Genomic DNA, 23,297 nt, shown 5'->3' with positions numbered 1-23,297 from the left:
CTGAAGACTAGCCAAAGTGGACATAATTTGCGGCTGAAGGTCACTATGGCCCATGGTCTCGAAGCGTTGTAATTTCGCCTCCAAACGAAGGATAATCTCTGAGCAGCGTTCGAACCATCGAGTTTCGCCCACACTCCTGACCCCGTTTAAGCCTGCTTCCAGCAGAGGTCGAAAGGAGTTCAAAGTTCCTTGACCATTCATCAAGGACTCGACTACCGTCTTCGCAAGACTGTTTAGGTACACCAAGGAGATTTGGAGGAATTTAGGTGCATTAGCGAGACTGACAATTGCACCTGAAGATACCCCTTCAGCAGCTGAGATGGAGGCGTTAAGATGATGACTAGCAGGCGATCCAGGTGCTGAAGCTGCAGAGGCGATTGAAATGTTCAATTGCGAAGGGCTTGAGGTCAAAGCCATCAATGCTTTCGCTTGAGAAGAGCTTGGCCCAGCCTCCGTTGGGGTGAGCGAGATCTTCATCACCGCTTTTGGTGAAGTAGCCACTACAGAAGGGTCAGGCATGGATTGCTCTTGCATAGGGGCTGATACCTGCATGAGCTGTTGTTCCGGAGGAGGAGTAGCGGCAGTGGTTTCAGGCAACGCTACAGGCGGAACAGTCGCCGTAGGAGAACCAGGTAAATGTTGCTCTTCTAAAGGAGCCGACACTTGCGCAGGTTCTTGCTCTAAAGGAGCAGCTGAAGTAGTCCCGGGAGTAGGTGAACCTGCACGAAAAAACGGTCGGAACGCAGAAAAAGCATGTGGAAGAAGTCGAAACAAACCAAGCTTACCGGTAAGATAAAAAGGAGTATAACCTGATGCTTTATCAGACGGGACCTTGGGAGCATCATCATCAAAAGTGGTGACGTCATCAATGGAATCATTCTCATCGTCATCTTCACCTTCACCTGACATGTTGCCAACATCAGCGTCCTCATCACCTCTATCTCTGTCAACTGCATCACCAGCTGGGGAGTCGTCATAGTCAACTCGCTCCTCATCACCCGGAACAGCTGAAGACTCCGGAAGACTTGCACCAGCGGCTGGGCTTTTCATAAGTCCCGTTGTAGGACTAGGCATTAAATCATCAGCTTGTGACATTAATGCTGAAGGAGAAGGAGGTGGATTATCTTCGAGACCCCCTGGCTCCAACGCAGGAGACCTAGGAAGATCCATCACCGGAGCAGATTCTGCATCTGCAACCATTAATTCATCTTCTTCGTCCTCAGGAGGATGATAAGAAGAACCTTCGCCCGACAGAGCTGGACCATGAGAACGAAGTCCCGCTCTATGCGGCAGGCCAGCCACAGATGATTCCTGTGGTTCGTCATCTTTAGCAGCTTTAATGGCCTCAGCCATCAACTTGGATTTTTGTTGGCCTCTGGGGGGAGAATCCACCAGCAACTTTCGACGGATCTGCTTATCATACTGGCCAGCTTCATCAGCAGAAAGTTTTCTTTTCCCCGCTGCTCTTGTCATAGGAGGATCAGCCGCTCGTTGTTCTTCCACTGGAACAGGCTCAGCTCCTTGTTCCTCTTCCTGTTCGGCAGGCTGACTCTCGATGGATAGAAACTCATCGATCCCCCTCAAGCGAGACGTCTTAGACCCCTTTCTTGAATTATACATATGCCTAATGTCCTTCAGGCAAGATGTATTCAAGTTGAAGTTGGGAGTCTGAGAAGCAGCGTAATACCAATTGCAGAAGCTGATGGAGGTATAGGAATTAGCAGTTTTGTGGGGAAGCTTGAAGATGGCTTTGGTACAACCTGCCACAGAATAATACCAAGCCCTGGCTCCTTCATATAAGTTGGCTATAACTGAGAGTTGAGGACGAGGGTTCCCGACATACAACTGATCATACCCAAATTGGCGAGCGAACCTGTAGGGTTGGTAAGGCTCGACGAAACAGTTGGCGCCTTGTCGAAAGATCAGGTAGCCTGGCCTGATGGATAGAAGCCAGTGGAAAACACCCCCGCTCAGCTGAGTGAATCCATTAGGACCTGCCATATCCTGATATTCGGCTCCATAGACACCACCCTCAAAATCAGGGAAACAGCGGCAGATATGGAAATTGGTGTCCCGTGCTAACCCCCTTCCCACTTTGCAGACTCTAGTCGCTGCACAAATGGGATGAATGAGTCTTCCGGGGGAGAGGCTGCACTCATCAAAGGAGGACAGTGAAGCACGTACCAAGCCATCAAATAGGCATATGGCATTGGTACCCTGGGATTGGGAGTTTTGAAAGTCTTGTGACCCTCAGACTCCACCTCTGTAACACCAACAAAGTCAGAGGCCAACTCCCGCAGTCCATACTGTAAGCAACCCACCATGGCGCTGAGGAGGCTCACAGGTCTCCCGTGTGCCAAGAGAACAGCCGGGTAGACCACCTCAATAGCAAGGGCATCGATCGGCCTGGTAGGAACGACGCAACGTTTGAGCCACAGCATCAAGAATCCAGCTAGCAATGCCGCGTCGGAAATTGGAATCAGAGCTTGATAATGAAAGCTCTCAAACTCTGTGTGAGCCGGGAAAACATCTTCCTTGGCCTCGTTAGTGTAATGGGAGGTAGCGTCGTCAATACGAGCCTGAACCTCTTCCAAAGTACTGACGGGCAATCGGGTCACCGAGGCCCCTTTAGTGGTCAAGTTATGAAATAAATATTCTGCCCAAGACACTTGCTTAATGCCACCTCCACGGGCCCCCGTCAGCTGCATGCAAATGTGGAAGTGACACATGACTTCCCAAAGAGTGGCATAAATTTCCGGACTGGTCTTCTTTAAAATCTGGAGTTCTGCCGATCCCGGAACGAACTCTTCATACGGCAAATCCCCGAGAACAAGACCCGAGACTTCATGCATCTCGTGAAGAGCGAAGCCTAACTCCCCCACAGGGGTGAAGAAAGTGCAACTATCAGGATTATACTTCTCCAGTATGGAGAAGAAATAGGAACTAGCAATCCAGCTTGGGCAAGAGGAGTTTCCAACTCTTTCAGAACAAACTTGGTCATCTGGGCCCACCATCCCGCCACCGGAGAATGAACCCAGCCAGGAGTTCTAAATCCTTGCGCGGGAAACTCTCCTTTCTTTTCCAAGAACCTCTTAACGAAGGTCTTTGCCGGACTGGGTACTTCGCCAAGGGGATACTCCTTAGCAAATAAACTCGGCCGTAAAGCTGTCACCTACCGATTATAACCAACGGGGCGAACCCCATAGAAAGTCAGAGCTCCGAGAGCAACCCCATCTTGATCCTTAACCAGGGGCCAATCCATACGCCTCGGGACAGAAGCGCATTGGAAATAAGATATGGGGAACATCCTCTCCATGTTGGGCAAGAAAAGGTTGCGGTCCTCAACTCTCCGCAGCCACTTATAGCCCCCATCATAAGCAGTGCTTGCGTTGAAGTCAACAAAGTCCCCGAAGAGATATCCAGGTTTGGTTATGGGCTTACGGCTTGGGCTTTCAAGTCGAGCGTCCGTAACCAATATCCTAAGAGTGTCGGAAGAAGCTTGGGTGATCAATTCAATGCGACTCTTCTCCCTCATCCGGAAAACCGGGAGTTCTAAACGCGAGCTGAAAGTTATGTTCATGTCTGCACCACCTTCATGTCCAAAGTGGTGGCGAAAAAGAAGAGGCTCGCTGGTATGGCGCACTGCAAAATAAAAAAAGAAGAAAAGAGTTAGACAACTAAAAGTTCAGACGCGAAGGTCGAACCCCGCGTCAGACAAGTTCAGACGCGAAGGTCGAACCCCGCGTCAGACAAGTTCAGACGCGAAGGTCGGAAGGTCGAACCCCGCATCAGATAAGTTCAGACGTGAAGGTCGAACCCCGCGTCAGATAAGCTTGGACGCGAAGGTCGAACCCCGCGTCAAAAATCTCAGACGCGCAGGTCGACCCCCGCGTCAAGAAAGATGAAACGACGGAGTCCAGCCCCGCGTTATTGAAACGAGTTTCCTCGTTGATCTCAAGATCAGAACTTGCCGAAGCAAGTTTAATGGCCATGGAGGTCATACTCACCGCCAATCAAAGGGAGTTGGGGCGGCATATCCGCCTGAGCAGCAGCGCCGCCGGCCGGCGCTGACGAGGCAGACCCTCGAGCGGCAGCAGCATCAGACTTGGGAGCGACGGGCTTCTTGGGTGCCATTGAATCTCGTCGGAGGAGATGAGCAGTGTTCGCCGGAGATGAGAACGAAATTTTTTCGTTAAAATTTCAAGAAGAGTCGAATGACTCTTGATTTGACCCCTAGCGGTCTATTTATAGACAGCTATGAGCTGTCAAATCGTAACGGACGGGATTCGAGGCCATCAGCCTGCCCAAACTCGACCCTCGCGTTCGAGTTGGTTCAGCTTCCAAACGCGATGCTCATCTACGCGTTCAAATTTCCCAACGCTGAGCTCACCCACGCGTTCCAATCCTCAAGTACAGAAAAGATCTCTGTATTGGGACCATTATGATAGCAATTTCTTGGCTATCAAAGCGACCAAAGCCAGGAAGAAACAAACGACTCCACTGGGGAGTCTATTGGAGGGGTACAGATAGATTACAATCGACAACATCGAAATCATCTGGCTCGATCAGACGGAAGAAGCAATCAATCCACTAAATTTTGAGATCCAAAGTATTCCGAAAATTCATCCCAGTCAACCGTGAACTTTCGAAAACTTTGGAGGGGGTTCTGTAGGCTGTCTAAAAATCACAATAGATAGCTTACTCAAACAAGCTCCGACAATGGAAGTCACAATCAGACGACTTTCTAAATCACTGCATCCGTAACTCGTCCCAGTCAACCGCGAACTTTCGAAAACTTTGGAGGGGGTTCTGTAGGCTGTCTAAAAATCACAATAGATAGCTTACTCAAACAAGCTCCGACAATGGAAGTCACAATCAGACGACTTTCTAATCACTATATTCGCAACTCTGCAACCACTACAAACACGGCCTCATTTCTAAGATGATTGATCTTGATGGCTGCGACAACAGCATGAGATGTTGATGAGCAATGGGATGATTTCAGAAATAAAAGGTTGGACTTAGTTGGTGAGTTGCTTGGTAGAGAGCTGTGGGCAAATATTCGTCTTCAAGACACTATAGATGTTGATTCCCGTCTAGCTCCTACAACGAAAGCTACAATCAAATAGCTTTCGGGTCGGTGATCGGAAGCAGCAAATAGAGGACTTTTCACATAGATCGAGAAGGGTTACAATTCAACGACACTTCCAACAACTGATAAAAACTCTATTCAGCAGTCTTTACAATCTACAGTGAAAGTTACAATCTGACGACTTTCACACCCCACAACAGCTAAAGCTAGGATTACTGAACAACGGTCCTTGCAACGCTCTACAGAGGAAGTTATAAGTCAACTAACTCCTTCTGGAACGCGGATGTCATCCCCGCGTCACAACTTTGGAAATGAAGGCGACCCCCGCGTCGCCAAGCCACAATCCAAACGCAAGCGACCCCCGCGTCGCCAAGCCACAATCCAAACGCGAGCGACCCTCGCGTTCGTAGGGGTTCAGCCAACAACGACCCCCGCGTCTCCAAGCAGGCAACAAGCTAAACGCGAGCGACCCTCGCGTTCAATGGTGTTCAGCTAACACCCAACCTCGCGTCTCAATCCTAAGAAGGGATCGGATTTTTGATAATCAGATCAAGGGTTGGATTCTTCATCATCAAAACCACTCAGGTTTGGAGATTCGGCAACAACAGCAACGAAATCCTTGGAGATAGGATTTTTGAACCAACCTCAGAAAATCAAATCTGAGAGAATCCTTCAACAACAGAAAAACAGCTTGATTATTAACCGAATTTTCGGTTCCAACAACTCTATTCACAGAGTTCAAACTCGTTCAGAGTTCTTAAACTCATTCAGAGTTATTCATAAAACTTTCCACGAAAGTTCATCGTTCCCACGAGATAAAGACGGTCGGATCGTCAACGGAGAGCAAGTTCGACGCAATCAATCGAAGGAAGCACTCCATCGCTGCCAAGAAGAACTCAGTTTTAAACAAAGGGGAAAACCAAATTCGTTTTCCTCTCTTTTGTAATCAAGTTGTAACCGAGATCAAAGGAATCAAAGTCACATTTTCTTTATTCTCTTCTTTGCAATTTTCTCTACATACAGTCATAAATAAGATCCGGCGTCAAGCATGACCGAATAACTCCACAAGCCCTACTATTCATTTTCTTCCAAACATTGTCCTCCATATCAGCGGGTTTCTCTTGTAACTCAAGAGTCTCCTTCAAATTTTGTGCATCCAAGGCGTCCATCACCTGACACCTCCACAAACCGAAATTGATCTTGCCGTCAAACTTTGGAACATTAATTTTTGTATTATTGATGCTCAGACTCTGTATCGCCTTCGAAAGAGACGATCCCGATGTGCTTGTTTCTCCCATGTTATCGATCTAATTCTTCAAATAGGAATCCTTCAGCGAATCCTTCGAACAAGCTCTCAAATCCAACCCAGAGCTCTGATACCACTTGTTGTGCGCAGCGGAAATTTCAGCAGCACCTCCGGTGCGCAAGGTGCACAACAAGAGATTAGATCGTAAGAATTCATGTCTCACCAAGGAAACAGGAATCTGAAGCGGATATCTCAACAAAGTGAGATATCGGCTCTTCCTCTCATCAGTTCTAGGACTGACCTGTCGAGGGATCCTACAAGCTATTACAAATCACAGCAAGAACACAACTTTTACGTGGTTCGGCAAATAGCCTACGTCCACGGGGCAAGGAGGGGGAGATCTACTAATAGAGGGAGAGATTACAAATAAGGTTTACAATCACTCTCAAACTAAACCCTCAAACAAACTCTCAAATCCCTCACAACTCTATTTTTCTCTGTGAATAACCACCAAAAATACTCTGCACGCTGCACTTTTTCTTCCTTTGCACGAGCCGCACACACCTGCAGCCGCCGCTTTTTTCTTCTGCAGTTCTTACCTTTCACAAAGCCGCCCTTGCTTGCCTACTCTAATAGCTGATTAATCAGCTATTTATATAGCTTCAATATGCGGGTGGGCCGGTCTGTTAGCAATCGGGTGTGGGAGGCTGTAAATCATGCGTCAGTGGCCTCCACACGAAACTTTAAACGCTCATGTGATCTCCTGATCACATCATGGTCACGTGCTTCACAAAAAGATTAGCAAGTAAACAAACAATGGGAAACTGCAAACATTTCCTTCTCTCAAATGTTTTAAATGCAAATATCCTTATTATTGACTAGGTTCTTCCAGTTTTTAGTAAGAAAATAGGTACATATTTGCCTTCTGCAGTTGCTCCCACAATGTGCAAGCTAAGACAAATATGCCAGACAAAATTAATGTCCATGTCTGATACAGGTTTACGCCTACATCAAATAATAGCTATTATTGGATAGAGTTTAAACTCTTGGAAGACAGAACCGTTAATGTATCTTGCGGTTAGTTTGACTTTGGCCTATAAACATTTTACATGTTTCTAACTGTTGTGTTCAAGTCTTACGTTTGTGAGATTGAAAATGTCTACATCTGCACATTTATGATTCTTGAATGCATGTTTGAAGGATTGAGGTAACAAAAATGAAGAAATGAGACATTGCAAGATAATCTAGAGACGAGGAAGCTTCAATTTTGAACAAAGTAGCATAAGAATACATGTTTTGTGTCCTGAACATAGCTTGCACAAACAGAACATATGCAAGTGTTACATAGAAATATTGAAAGACTAGTCAATATGAAGAATGCAAACCTACAAACAGAACATATGTAACTAGTATTTCTTTTAGTTTTAATTTTGTATGATTTGAGTTAGTGAAACGAAAATAGCAGGATTATAATTTTGTTTGGTGTTTTTTGCTATTTCTTAATTATGATTTTGTGAATGATGTTTGATATGTTTATATCTATTTTTGTCGTACTTACTAGCCATATTACTTATTTCAATTTTATGTGCATGTGGAACATTATGATGATGGAACATATTATTGTAATAGGTAGTAATTATTTGTATGACTTTGATTTTAGTTGTGCTTCAACTATAAACCTATGGTTTCATGTGTAATTATTTGTATGACTTTGATTTTAGTTGTGCTTCAACTATAAACCTATGGTTTCATGTGCATATTTACCAACATTATGTGATGATTGTAGAATAGTTGTGCTTCAACTATAAACCTATGGTTTCATGTGCATATTTACCAACATTATGTGATGATTGTAGAAGACTAATTTTACATTGAACTTGTGTTTGTAGGAACTTTATAAGTCACCATATACATGACAACTAAAAAAATTGTATGTAAGCAACCTACAATGTATCTACATTGTATTGGATGACTACTACTGTGAGTTATTAATGAAAATATTGTTATGTTGTGAGTTTTAGTTGGTGACTTTTTACTTTTAGTCTATGATGATTGTCAAATAGTCTGAGATTAGCAACCTTCAATGTTTATTGGTATTGTATTTGATGGCTAACAATGATGATATTGACTAAGTTTTGAGCCCTCAGCCATAGAATTCATAAATATGTGGATGGTATATTTAATATGATATCAACAAACATTTTCACATGATTTTTTAGTCATGAAGTTCATTCAAATTAAAACATGCATAAAATAGCATAGTAGTACATGATAGTAGCAAAGTAGTACATGTCATTGCTTTCATTTTAGCGATTATAAATAGATTTCTAGTCCACGATGCTCTTTAATACAATCCTTACTCATATTGCCAATAGTTTTATTGTAACCAACATCACGCGCGGGTGTTAGGATTTGATTTTTGTTCCAGTACATGTTGGGTATATCTTTGCAGTAAGGACACTTCCAATTTCCGTTTCCGTCTATAATTTTTACAGCATTAACTCTTAGCATAATTTCTGCTAATTCCATGATATCCCACATCTCATCTTGCTCTCGATCTTCATCCATATAGGCAATCCATTCTTCAAAGGTTTGTTTAGGTTTACTAATCCTTCCACGCTGATAAAAAATATAGTAAATTGACATTTTAAAATAAACAACTCTATTTTTATCATAATTTTTTTTAAATATTCTTATCTTTGCTGATGGTGCAGATGAAGATTCACCAATATCTTTACTTTTCTTACTCATATTTTTTCCTTGATTAACATTTTGTATGCAAACATTGCGTTTTATAGATGTATATGGAGTGGTACATTTACTTGGTTGTTGGGTGTTGAATCTGACAATATTAATTTGGATCAGTAAATTTTCTGTTGGTTTTGCCCATGATTTTGTAGCGCTCATGGTTTTGAAATCTAACTGATTTTGTTTCTTGTAGTACAGTCCCTAATTATCTACTTGTATGATATTTTCAGGTTTGATGCAATTTTCCATGTCATATAAATAATTATGACTAATCAGGTTGATTATAGGTTTTTACAGGTCTCATAAGAAATTTTTGCTAATTCAGGTGCGTATTTCATAAATTTATGAATAATCATGTTATTATAGGTTTCATATGATTTTTTCCTTTCAAATATGTATTTTTCATATCAAATCAGGTACGTAGTTCATAACAGTTAAATTAATCATGTTATTACATGTTTCTTTTGATTTTTTATGTTTATCAGATATTTATGATGGATTTGGCTATTTACTGGTTTTTCATGTTATATTTGCACTTTTATTTTTGGTAAGATTACCTCTATTAACGATCACAAACAAATTTGTCTTTACTGAGTAGTAAACTTACAATTGTTACAATATCAACCAAATACAAGAAAAGTGGGAAATGTTTAATCAGTAAGGGGCTGTTTGGTTGGTTTCTTTTGCCCCTGATTCCCTGCCAAAACTGACAGCAAAAGAAGCAAAACAAACAACCCCTAAAAGTTTTTCCCCTTTTTTGATGCCAACCAAACACAAGAAAAATGTATACATTGGTTTCCCATCATGTATTATGTGTGAAACAAACCCAAACAATTTATTGATTGGAAAACCCAAAACTTGGGTTTCTTTACATAGAATTGCATTTTCCAATACACGAGAAACGAACCAAACAGGCCCTAAGAACCAAACTCAAACTCATTTACATATAAACCCAAACTTCTTTCTTTTCTCCTCGACGCTCGCCTTTTTCCCTAACCAAAGGGAGGGAAATTTGTGATTTTGGGAGAGAATGAATGGATTGTGGTTAAAATAGTAATTTATCATGTTAAATTAGTCTCTAACTCAATCAAAGTAAAAAAAAGGGATTAAAGAGACCTCTGGCGTAGTTTATATGAATTAAAGGGATTAAATAACAATTTCGATGATTCAGATAAAAAATACATAAACGAACAGATCTACAAAATATTCTAATCCATTGAATCCCAGCCGTCAGATTATGCTGCCAGCTGGAAACGGCAACGGCTAGCTACTGGACCGACGCTCCACCGGCCCTTGTGGGCCCGCCGCCCGACAAATGACGTTTGAAGTCAAACGGCTCATTCTCAGGGACATTCCCGTCAATTCAGCTTGCTCTTACAAAAGTACCCTCTAAATTCTGCAATTTACAGCTGGCAACACAAACTGAGCCACGACGTGTAAAGGATATTTTAGTCATATAATTTTCAAGAGCAAGTGGTTGATTTGATTCACACCAAGAAGTATATGTACTCGTCTCGTGGAACACGGCCACGTATTTCTCCTCTCTAAATCTGGAGATTTCCCGAAATCTCTCTTGAAAATTTTCAGGGCTCGAAACTCTCTGGTGAACGATCACTCCCTTTATCTCTCCTTAAATGATCAAAATTAATGTAGTTTCTTATAATTTTAGATCACATTGATACATTGATGACCAAATTTACTGCTTTTCGTATTTTTCATACATTATTATTTAGATGCGGGTCCAAGATTCGATTTATATTAGGAATGTTCAGTTTTTATCTTGTGTTGGCCTTCTGGGCTTTGATTGGAGGTGGTCTAGTGCTTAAAGATCTGATCTTGTTTGTTTAAATGGTAATCTTTGATGCAAAAGTTTGATCTTTTCTCCCCCCTAAGATGATTACTTGTTACTGTAGTCTTGATCTTTGTTGAGGCAACTTTAATTTTGCCTTTACCTTGCCGTTGCAATGCTGTTTCGAGCAGAAACTAGGTGAGGAGCCCCGATGCTTAAGTTAGTGTCATAGAGAGGAGGGCGAAATGTAGTAGAAAAATAGTAGATGGAAGTAGAACTTATGGTTTTCTTACCATCTATGCCTCTATTTAGATAAATGAGTTGCGGGTTATATAGCTTTTGAGTTTATAGTATGTGGTGGCCTGGTGGGTTTGAAAATTGACAAAACAAATTTGAACTACCTTGCCTCAAATCTATACCTTTTCGCTAGAGCACCATGTGTCACTGCAAATGCTGCTGCACAGGTTAGAGCAAAAACATCCGTAACATGTGTGCGGAAGGTTTATCACTTGCTAAGCCTACCATTCTTCTTCTTAGCAATTAAACGTAGTATAAAAATGTGAACAAATTTGGAGCTTCTTTGTGTAACATTAAGACATGTGCAAAACTGGTTTCTGTTTCCAATAAATTTCTGTCCCTTGAAGAATAGTACGGGTTGTTCCGTAAGCTGAGCACTTCAATGCTATTATGAATCTGAATGTTTTGTCAGGCACTAGCGAATTAAAACACTCAAGGAGTATGGCATCTATCGCTAGCGGACCAAGCATGTTTATTGCATTTAAAGAAATTAGACATGTGCAATTGTTGTCATGAACGTCGGTTAATAAATAAAATTTAATTTCCAAACCAATTTAATTTTTGAAAACAGATTCAATAGCATGTACAAGGAAGTATGTAAATAAATGCAAATTAGAAAATGTTGCTATGCCACTGTATTCATACGTGTCAATTTCTATATGTGCCTCCAACAGATAACTTAGATGGCCTCCATAGATTCAAGAAAAATGTTACTATGCCACCGTATTCATACGTGTCAATTTTTAAATGTGTCTTCAACAGATAACTTAGATGGTCTCCATAGATTCAAGAAATGAATCCCCCTGGGTATGGGATGTGTCCTTCATCCCTCCTGTAATGTGGCACTTGTTTATCCATCATCAATCTTAAGTGCGTTAAGTTGATAAGAAAAGGTCCCTTTCCTGTGTTTAAATAGGAAAAAGACCATGTCTTGGAAATTTCAACTTTTCAAGGAAAATATGGCTGTATCTCCGTAAGGTAGTTTGTGGTTGGAATTCACAATCAAGGATTCAAGGGTTTCACATCTAATAATGTTCTGCATTATTAGAAAGGTCCCTTTCCTGTGTTTAAATAGGAAAAAGACCATGTCTTGGAAATTTCAAAATTTTAAGGGAAATATAGCTGTATCTCCCTAAGGTAGTTTTAGAAATATTTTGGGAAAAGTCTGTGGTTGGAATTCACAATCAAGGATTCAAGGGTTTCACATCTAATAATGTTCTACATTGAGGCTTGTCTGAGTGAATATGCAACCTGGAAGTTGGTAGATGGTAGAAGCGTAAACAGAAGGACCTGCAAAGTATTTTTCTAGATGTTCCGTATTTCTTTGAGATTCAGGGATAGCAGTGCTCAAGTATTCCATCCTGGGTTAGGGTTTCTATTCTCTCTCATCTTTTCTATTCAAGAGTTCCCTACCATTATCATTTGAATTATCAGTCTTGTCATTTTCCATGATGCATCTCCCAATAGTCTTTTATAAATTCAAATTTTATTCAGACATTTCTGAGCTGAAGTTGAATTTTGTCAGTTGACATATTAACAACTATACCAGGTGGATCTAAACATTTCTAAACCTTGAGTTCCCTGTAGTATTATGTGAAGACTACCACTCTTATTATTTTCCATGCTGCTGCTGCTGCTGCTGCCAATTTTCTATTATAATTCAAAATTTATCATGTTATTTTTGAGCTGAAGTTGAATTTTGTCACCTGAGACATTTGAGGAACTTATACCAGGTGTATCTAAATGTATCTAAGCGCTCAGTTCCCTACATTTATTATCTGACAGTTACAAGTTCTGTTACTTTCCATGGTTCAGCTAGTTTACATGATTCAATATTTATCCAGAACTTTGTGAGCTAAAGTGGATCTTTTGTTCACCTGACACTTTTGCAGAACTTTTTATCTGGTGGATCTGAACAAATCAAAGCATTGAGTAGTACCAGTGGATCGAAGTGCTATATAGTCTGTTGGTAGCATCTTAGGGCTCGCCATATCGTTACCCCTAGCAATTTCTGTCAGACATATATGGTAATTATGCAATATGAAATGCTACGATTTTACGGTTAAAATATTCTGATCATGCTAAATGGTATTTTTGGCTACATTCCTTCACAACATTTAATGATGGAGTAATTTCCGCAGGCAACCAATGAGAACCTTCCCCCCAATGTCATTAAACAGCTTGCTAAGGAACTGAAAAGTCTTGATGATTCTCCACCAGAAGGCATTAGAGTGGTTGTTAATGATGATGATTTTTCCATTATATATGCTGATATTGAGGGCCCAGGTAGATGATTACCATAATTGGTCGCACAAATTGGCCATTCCTTCTGACTGAAAGTAACGTCATGATATCTTTCTTTTAATGCAGCTGGAACTCCATATGAGAATGGCACGTTCCGTATGAAATTGTTGTTATCCTGTGACTTCCCTCAGTCGCCTCCCAAAGGTCTAGTAGATTATAGCCATGCAGCTGTGTGCAGTTTATCCCCAGACCCTGCACATAGCAAGAACTTTGTGCACCTGGCTGTCCTTTTTTCAGTTGCGTGAAACTAATCTGCTTCTATTTATTTTTTTAGATTATCTGTAACCTTTATCTGTGCAGGTTACTTTTTGACTAAAATCTTTCATCCAAATGTTGCGACAAATGGTGAGATTTGTGTTAATACTTTGAAGAAGGATTGGAATCCCACTCTTGGATTGCGACATGTTCTGATTGTGAGTTAACGCTCCTTTTTTCCCTTTTCTTGTAATGAAGAATATATATTCTATTGCAATGTGCACTCTGTTAGTGTATTGGAGATCAATACAGTTTTCAGATATTTTAAAATGTTACAAATTTCTGTGGGTTCTGTGGTTGCATTGTTTCTTTGTATTTTGAGCAGTCATCAACTATGACTTGTATATCCCCTTATGTGGACAACTTAACTGTTAATTTTTTTAATGAGTGGTAACGTTCTTTTCTGGTGGGTTAATCATTCTTTCTCCTTTTCCTTAACAGAAAAGAACGAATGCATATTTTTATATTTGAAATTTAAATCTCATTTTTAAATTTTCATTGATATAATTTTAAAATTTATGATTTTCACTCTAAAACGCAAAATTTTCATCTTTAGTTCAATCACCAACTTAGATGCCTCTACTTCCCTGAGATGTAATCTTTGACCTAATTATTCTGTGTAACCCTGATGACAGGTTGTCCGGTGCCTAATGATAGAACCATTCCCTGAGTCTGCACTCAATGAGCAGGCTGGTAAAATGTTGCTTGAAGATTACGATGAGTATGCTAGGCATGCAAGGTCAGTAAGCAATGTGCAAGGACAGAAAATTGACTTTTAGTTTATTTAGTAAATTATGCAGTTAATATCTCATAATTTTTCGTAAGCAATGTAACTTTTGAGCATCAGATTGAACTATGTCCATGTTTTGTGTGAGCACCTTGCATACGTTGTCTTAAGTTTGAACACTTGATTTCTGTTTGCAGAAGTTCAAAAAAATACAACCGTACAATGAATAATAACGCCTGAGGGGAAATTTAAGTGAAAATGAAGAGATAACTTGTCTAAAGTAAAAAAAAATAAAAAAATAGAATACATTTATCTTCTTTTTATGCAATGTGCACGTCGCTATTCATAATTTATGTGCACGTTATATAAATTCACGTTATTGATGACATGGATGAAATATGCATGTTGTATGCACATTGTTGATGATTCGAATGAAACATGAAAAAATCAATGGTTGGCTTCAAACATTCTGTTCTCCTTTTCAGATTATATACTGGGATTCATGCCCTGAAGAAGCCGAAATCCAAGACGGGTACGATATCAGAGTCAACTACTGCTTTTAATGCCAATCAGGCAAACCTTGTTCAAAGTGGCAAAGTGCTGCTGCTGCCCACACCGTTATCTAGAGGACCGGGCCTAACCGAGCAAGATCAGAACACAGTTGCTCCTATTGCGGAGACAGCTGTTGGGCCATCAGTGGTGGCAGCTCAGAAGAAAGGAGCTGTAGTTGCTGCAAAACCTCAAGCAGATAGGAAGAAGGTGGTCGATGCAAGGAAGAAGAGCTTGAAGAGATTGTAGAGATAAAAAAAAAAGAAGCTTTTGCAAATGTATTGTTGTAATTGTTACCTGCTTTTCCCTACTAATAATTAAAATTCAATTCTTGATCTTGTAAGTTGCCCAAGGAATATACTAGCAGGTATTATTATCTCATACCTGAAACTGTCAATGTCCTGTCCACTTCTGGTACATGAACAATTTGCCTCAATGGTTCCCTAGATGGATTTTCTTGCTAGAATTTGGTTATAAGAATTTCAGGCTTTTGTTTTTCTTTGAATTTTTTTTAATATTGGGTTTTTCTTACGTATGTAACTGCAAATTTCTTCGATTGGTTTAGACCACCCTTCATATAATGTAATCAGGAAAATTAAGAGGTGACTTAAACGTATTTGAGGATAAATTGACAAATCTTGAAACTAAGAGGGTAAATTTATATGTCAGTCGATCGCATGAGCAAATATTAGACTCCACATGGTTGCAATTTTTATCAAGTTCTCTACTTACTTTAATCAATAATGCAATGGTGTTGGTGGCCAAAATTCTTCTTGATGATTAGGGTTTTGGCTGTAAAAAATGTGATATCAGAAATACAATCAGAAAAGCACCGCAATACCATTATAAGTGAGAATGAGCATGGGCATTGAAATGCAGCGGAAATTGCTCAATAAGAGGGAGGAAGATCAAATATAAAGATGAAACATTCTTATATCAACACTAATGAACAACTGATACATCAACGTAGGAGGCTTCGCTTGTGACTTCTTCACAGCAACGACCAAAACCAACTCAAATTAGATGAACATCAATTTTACACAGGAGGGAGAAATCGAATGCCATCTCTTGTCCTCAGCTTCGTTTTGAGATATTCGTTCAGAGAATAGCTAGATCGGTAGCTCAGAATGTTGAACCATTGAAGCCGAAGAACGAGCGCTGTATGAAGAGAAAATTATGATGTGAGATCAGTTCGAACATAAAAGGATATCCATTTTATTTTTTCTAATGTGAGTTGATGAATGGCTCTGTCTCACTTCAAAGAGCAGTTAGCTCTGCAGTATTTCACAATTTATACTAAAATAAGCTATAACAGAGAATGTTTCATAAATAAGGGAGAGCAAAATTGAAACTATGAAGAAGTCATTTCAACTACTTTATAGTTGAACCCTTCCATCATAACAGTAAAGTTCATTTCGTATCGGTCCCTTAAAGATTTAATTCCTTGAAATTAGTCCTTCAAATCATCGAAATTGCTATTAGGAATCTTAATTCTTATACTTGTCCGAAAACTAGTCTCTCAAATCATTTAAATTGCTATCTGGTTTCCCATTTCTCATATGTTGTTTCAAATTATCCCTCCAATCAAGAGAACCAGAGGCAAGATACAAGAATGAGGAAACTAATAGAAATTCTAATGATTTAAGTGACTGATATAAAAATATATATAAAAAAAACCTACATCTTAGTCTGGAACCCAGCACAAAAATAGCCAAACTCACCCGCTCTTCAAAAGGTTGAGTCGGACACAAGCCAAAAAGAACAGGGTGAATAATCTATACTACTCTCAAAAAATATGTGAGGGTAGGCAAAAGTGTAGGAATGATTGAAAATTCCTCAATCATTAATTAAGTTTTTAGAGAAGTTAATGCTTTGTGTTGGGCAAATTAGTAATTTTGAATTGAGTATACATTTTGTCCATTTCTTCTCTCACTAAATGCATCCCCTCACGCGCTCTCTCTCTATGGAAGGTTCTATTATTTTCATTCCACCATCTTTTTCTTAAATTTACAATTTCATACATAACCTTTTATAAATTATATAATTGACAAAACTAAAAATGCAACACAATGTAAACTAAGATAATGACATATTTTAAATAAGTCTTATTTAACGTGTATATCATACAGAATTAAAATAATATTTTAAGAACTAAAAAATTATATTTTTCATAATTATGGTAATAAAATGATTAAGATTGGATGAATTTTCTTATCCGGAATAGTAGTTGTTACTTCAACCTAAAATTAATATATCCTCACGAAACAACAGTGAATGATAAAAAAGTTCTTATTAATTTGATCACGTGAATTATGCACCTGCGTATTTTACTAGAAATACAGTAAATACACATTAAATGATAATAATAATAATAATAATAATAAAATTAAAATGTAGGACCAAAGATTGTTTAGATAAAGAATTAATGTTACTGGCACGTGCATTTGCACGAACTAATATGCTAGTATCAGACAAAAGCTTACCTTATAACAAGTAAACAAGCACAATAAACATTTTAACGAAGTAACTATTCATGAACTATGATTGTTCCCACAGTTTAGGGAATATTCAATTCGCTTGTTTATTAGAATGTTCATTAACTATGGTTGTTTTTAGGTTTTAACGTCTTCATTGAAGAACACCAACATAATAGCAGGTTCAATACGAAATAGAAAGACAAACAAGATAACCTCAAACTACAAGTTACTTGCTTACCTCAACGTCACAGAACTTGATATAGAACCTGGAACTATTAATAGAGAGCTTGGTTTGGAGGAGATCTGCAAGAGCAGAGCTTAACTTCCCATTCACGCCGGGGCCAAGTCCACCAATGGATATAACTTCTCCATATGCAGCTGGTTCTTCACTTCCAGCAAATGCTATAGGCACTCCATTATTTAGAACTATCATCACATACTGCATTACCAACAAAGAGTAAATAAAAATATAAAGAATGTCAGTACAAATATTGGAGTCATATCTGATCGTAATGAAGACATATATTTGTGCGTGCATTTGCACGCTATTTCACGATTGAAAGAGAGGATGTGGATCTTTGAAGGGATGATTCTCGTGTAGACTGTAGTTAAGAGTTAGTGGATGGGAAATGCTAAGAAGCTATCAAGACAAAGAGGGAAAATGTCAAAGATTTTCTAATTGCAGCATCAGTACTAAATTTGTCCATGGCAATGTTATCAACACAAACCTGTTGAAGTCAACAGCTCATCTACCCCTACCTATCTCAGCCACCATCACAATTGTAATTACCTACCACCAATAGTACCCACAAACCATGAACTTAGGCCCATAAATATATCTGTCATTTCACTTTGTAATGCATCCCAAGCCAGAGAGAAAAACAGAGAGAGAGTATAGTAGTATTGTATTAGTTTGTATTAGAGTGTTTGTAGTAGAGAGAATACTACTAAAGAAATAATAACAAAATATATCTTAGTGTCCACTACACTTTCAACTCAACAAGTAGTAACGCAGTAGACGATCAGGGACCAGCTCTCTCCTACGCGATCCAACAGGCGTTTGTGAAGACCGAAGTTCATGCTCAGTTTAGGACCATGAAGTTGATTGGTCGAGGACCAACCTTACGTGGAAATACTAAAGCAGTACCCTGTCATGATGACGGATTTGACAAACACTACCGCTACATTTAAAAAACTCAACGAGAACAACAATAGTTGTTGGGAGACCTGTTCGAAGTCCTATTTGCAAGGATAGGACCTCTGGGAGGTCGTCGGTGGTGCCGAAACCTCAACACCTTAAGAAATAGGTGAAAGGCTAAGAAAATAGAATATAAAGGCTAGTAAAGTCATGTACGTGCTGAAGACAACGGTAGAAGATGTAGTAGACTATATGCGAGATGCCAAAACTTCGAATGAGGCATAGGATATGCTCGCCACTCTTCTCGAAGAAGAACGATGCCCAACTCTAGCTCCTTAAGAATCAGTTGATGACCTTTCAATAGAAGGATCTGACAATTAGTCAGTACTTCAAATTCTAGAGTGTCGGATGTAAGGATGAGAAGAATAATCATTAATGGTTTGAGACCAGAGTACCACGGGCTTGTTATGACTACACACGGCTGACCAACTCAATCAACACTATTGGAGTTGGAGAGCTTGCTCGCTACACAGGAGGCCCTAGCCAAACAAATAGATGGCGTTTGAATAAAAGTTGAAGACGAAACACTATTCAATAGCAATGAAAGAGAACAAACAAAAAGCGTAAGAAAAAACAGTATGGGAAGGCTAGCTCAAAGAGGTAGCCAAGAAGACCATGCACCAAAAAATCACAACAAAGCAAGATCATCGCCAAGCAAGGCGAGACTGTAGCTGCTACAATTACCAGAAGACATGCCACTTCATCAGAGATTGCCGCTACAAAAGAAGACCAGTAGAAGGCAATGTTGCAACATCACACATATATCAAGACGATGAAGAAGAATGGGATGCACTAAGAAATATTTTATTATTATTATTTTAGTAGTACAACCTTCTGTAGTCTCTCAACTACAAACACACTCTAATACAGACTACTACAACACTACTATACTCTATCACAAACCTCTTTCTCTATCTTTCTCACTTTATTTTTCTCTTATTTTGCTTTCTGGCTTGGGATGCATTAGAAGGTGAAGTGAGGGAGTTATTTATAGGCCTAAGTTCGTGGTTGGTGAATACTATTGGTGGTAGGTAATTAATATTATGACGGTGGCTGAGTTAGGTGAGCTGGAAACTTTAACACTCCCCCTCACTAGTGACTTCTCTATCCACAAGTTCAAGCTGACTTAAAAATTCTAAAACTTTAAAGAACTTAGTACTTTAGTGAATATATCAACTATTTGTCATTTCATCCCAATCAGCTTCATTACGATCTCCTCCTAAAGAACTTTCTCTCATAGAAAGTGATGATGTACTTCAATATGCTTCATCTTAGCATGAAAAATTGGATTCTCTGCCAATCGAATTACAAATAATTATTACAATGTAAAGCTACTAAGTAGTTTGTGGACTAATATAGATCCTTCATTAACTAAAAAAGCCACGTGCTTTCCCGAGACGTAATTGCTGCTAATCTGTACTCTGCCTCTGATGTTGACAATGACACCGTTAACTATCTTTTGCTACACAAAGATACAATTGATAGTGACACTCGTGGTAGTCTGGCCTCAAACGGTGGATGATTATTCTTCTCATCCTTGCATTCGACACTCTAGAATCTAGATCTACCTGAGCAATATATGAACATAATGTTTTTATATGCTTGAGGTACTGACTGATTGTCAAATCTTCTACTACAAGGTCATCAGTCATCAACTGATTCTCAAGGAGCTGGAGTCGAGCATCGTTCTTCTTCATGACTTTTTTAGTTAATGAGTGATCTACATCAGTCCACAGACTACTCGGTAGCTTTACATTGTGATAATCAGTCTGTAATTCAATTGGCCGAGAATCTAGTTTTTCATGCTAGAACAAAGCATATCGAAGCACATCATCACTTTCTACAAGAGAGTTCTTCAGGAGAAAATCGTAATGAAGCTGATCAAGACGAACGAACAAGTAGGTGATATAATCACCAAAGCACCGAGGTATTCAAAGTTGTAGAATTTCGAAGTCTGTTTGGATTTGTGGATAGACAAGTCGCTGCAAAGGGGAAGTGTTGAAGTCAATAGCCCACCTACCCTCACCTACCTCAGTCACCATCATAATAGTAATTACTAATCACCAATAATATTCACCAACATGAACTTAGGTCTACAAATAACTCACTCACTTCACTTTGTAATGCATCCCAAGTTAGAGAGCAAAATAAGAGAGAAAAATAAAGAGAGAAAGTGAGAAAGAGAGAGATGCTTTGATAGAGTATAGTAGTAGTTTGTATTAGACTGTATTTGTAATAGAGAGAGTATAGAGGGTCGTAAACCTAAATAAATAATAATAAAACATTTTTTTAGTGTCCATCGCACTTCTCAACTCAAAAAAACTAAAGGGCCTCATCAAGTGCCTTCATCATGATAGATTTCAGAAGAACTGAGATATGCTCATCGTATGTAAAAGGTTCTCAAGCAACATTTAGAATTAGAAAAATAGTTTACCAAGTCATGATGAATATTTACTCAAGAACACTAATGAATCTTCTGAATGACATTAGTGTGCTTTTATGAGCCCCCTCCTGTTTTGACTCTTGTGTAGATGACATGCAAGTGGATTAAAAAATAGTAGATTTTTTTTTATCTTAGAAAAGCAATAAACATCTGTACTTTAGTTATGAGCAAAACACAGGCCAACGCATGAACCCTGCACAAAGTTTTGGCTCATAATACACTTTCAAAATTACAAATGTTTATTTATTGTTTCATTCTAAGATTAAAATAAATTCTACTATTTTTTAATCCATTTGCACGTAGTCTACACAAGAGTCAAATAGGTGGGGGTCAGGTTTTGTTCAAAAAAATCTGGTTGATATACACTAATAAACTTTCTCAAAGTTGAGCCCCTCTCAACAGGGAGTTGTGCTCATGCCACACAATGTGATAATGATAAATATGTAATGGAAAATGTTAGTGGTTCATATGGAGCTATGCATGCATTAGAAAAGTTAAACATAAGGGAAACATCTAAAATTGGACTACTTGTGAATTTTTGTTCAAAGAAATTCAGTTCAGGAAGGATGTAAAATATGCTATGTATATGTCATATCTTATATACAGTTACTTTCTTTATGAAGGTGACATTAACAAGTGATAATCACTTTTCATATTGACAAACTTCTTCTTAGAAAACAATATAAAAAATGTAGAAACATCTATAGAACAGTTTTTTTAAACATGCATGTATTTTTACTTGTCTTTTATTTAGATACAGGTTTACATCAGCCAAATAACATGAATGGTGAGACTCTCATGCTATAATAACAAAAAAAAAAATCATCAACGCAGAATTAAAATATACAGGCCAATCTTCAACAACCACAAAACCCGAAAGAATAGAAGGAAATGATATTTGACAAAGCTAAGCTCATTTCAGTACTAAACTACTACAGAAATAATAAAATAACTTTTGGGCAAAAAAAATTTTTTTCATGTCACCAATGCCGAGCCCAATGGCTGAAGGATGCAAGAAATAGAGTTTCATGTCAACAGTGCTGCACTTGGGTATTAAGAAAAATGAGCATCAATATAAAGGAAACAGACCAACCAATTAAGCAGCCAGGAGCTTTCACAGAGTAATTTCATCAAACACCTGACGTCATACACCGAACTAAACAACAAATAGAAAGAAACCCAGAAAGCAAAGAGAGAGGAAATCAATGAAACTCACAGATTCAGGCTTGCCAATGGTTTTGGCTAAGATCTTGGTGGCGTCTTTGAGGATGTCAGAAGCGACCACAGGGTCCACTGGGACATTGACGCTGAGGTTCAATGCGGGCATTGTTCGTCGAGTTGGTTGGGTTTCAGAGAACAGAGAGAGAGAGAGAGAGGCTGTTGAGAGTCGAGAGGAGAAAGAGGGAGAAAATTTTATGGGATTTGAAAGAAGAGGGAAAATTTTTGTAGTTTGATGGCTTTGTGGCCTTCAATGAATCTAGATAAGATACTCGATGATGCTTGTACTACAGTGGGATCGTGTAAGTTTTTATTCTTTGAGAAGTGTCTATTCTGTAACGGAAATTTGACGAGGGTTTTTTTGGATATATTCTTATAGGCCTTTTTCTACATGGGTCCATTACGTCTTTGATATTTTGACATTGGTACGTCATATCATTGTCACTGCCATTTATGTCCCGCGATTCTTTTAAGTTGCCTCATAATTAGTTTCTTTGAGTCATTGGTATTACTATTACGTCAGCTAGTTCTTATAAATTATTTCAAATTAATTCTTCCAATTAAGAGTGATATACGAGTTAGGGGATCTAATAGCAATTTCAATGATTTGAATGACTAATTTAAAATATTAAAGATGTAAAGAAATTAGTATGGAAAAAATACTTTCTTATACTGTTAGAATACAATATAATTCTTTTTTATGTTTTTCTAATTTTCTATTTATACGTAGGACTAACCGAATGGAATCCATTGGTATGTATATTTGTATACATCTACCACTTCCAAATGCAAATCCATACTCAAAATGGTCTTCAAATTTGACAAATTTCTTTCTATGTGATTTAATTCATATAGTTTGTGAATAATTGATTTAAAAATTCATTTACTTTTTACGCTGCAAAATTCTTACATTTCCAAATTTTTTTAAAAGGTTTGATTCTGATTTAAAAAAAA

The 23,297-nt window shown here is 38.8% G+C and overlaps 2 protein-coding genes across 2 annotated transcripts; one reads left to right on the top strand and one right to left on the bottom strand.

Annotated features, from left to right (window-relative positions):
• On the top strand, window positions 10,544-15,455 carry LOC109849909 (ubiquitin-conjugating enzyme E2 22-like). Its single transcript, XM_020419793.1, has 7 exons — window positions 10,544-10,689; window positions 13,065-13,199; window positions 13,314-13,458; window positions 13,543-13,620; window positions 13,777-13,889; window positions 14,367-14,470; window positions 14,944-15,455. Exons 2-7 carry the CDS (start codon window positions 13,197-13,199, stop codon window positions 15,254-15,256), a joined length of 756 nt encoding a protein of 251 aa, XP_020275382.1. The 5' UTR covers window positions 10,544-10,689; window positions 13,065-13,196; the 3' UTR covers window positions 15,257-15,455.
• Window positions 15,824-22,626, bottom strand: LOC109849899 (macrophage migration inhibitory factor homolog). Its single transcript, XM_020419786.1, has 3 exons — window positions 22,342-22,626; window positions 17,723-17,923; window positions 15,824-16,165 (listed from the first exon to the last, which is right to left on the bottom strand). Exons 1-3 carry the CDS (start codon window positions 22,450-22,452, stop codon window positions 16,130-16,132), a joined length of 348 nt encoding a protein of 115 aa, XP_020275375.1. The 5' UTR covers window positions 22,453-22,626; the 3' UTR covers window positions 15,824-16,129.

The sequence above is a fragment of the Asparagus officinalis genome, chromosome 1 (genome assembly GCF_001876935.1).
Source record: "Asparagus officinalis chromosome 1, Aspof.V1, whole genome shotgun sequence".
Taxonomy (NCBI): Eukaryota; Viridiplantae; Streptophyta; class Magnoliopsida; order Asparagales; family Asparagaceae; genus Asparagus; species Asparagus officinalis.
Note: the sequence above shows the minus strand (reverse complement) of the source record. Positions and strands in the feature narration are given on the sequence as shown.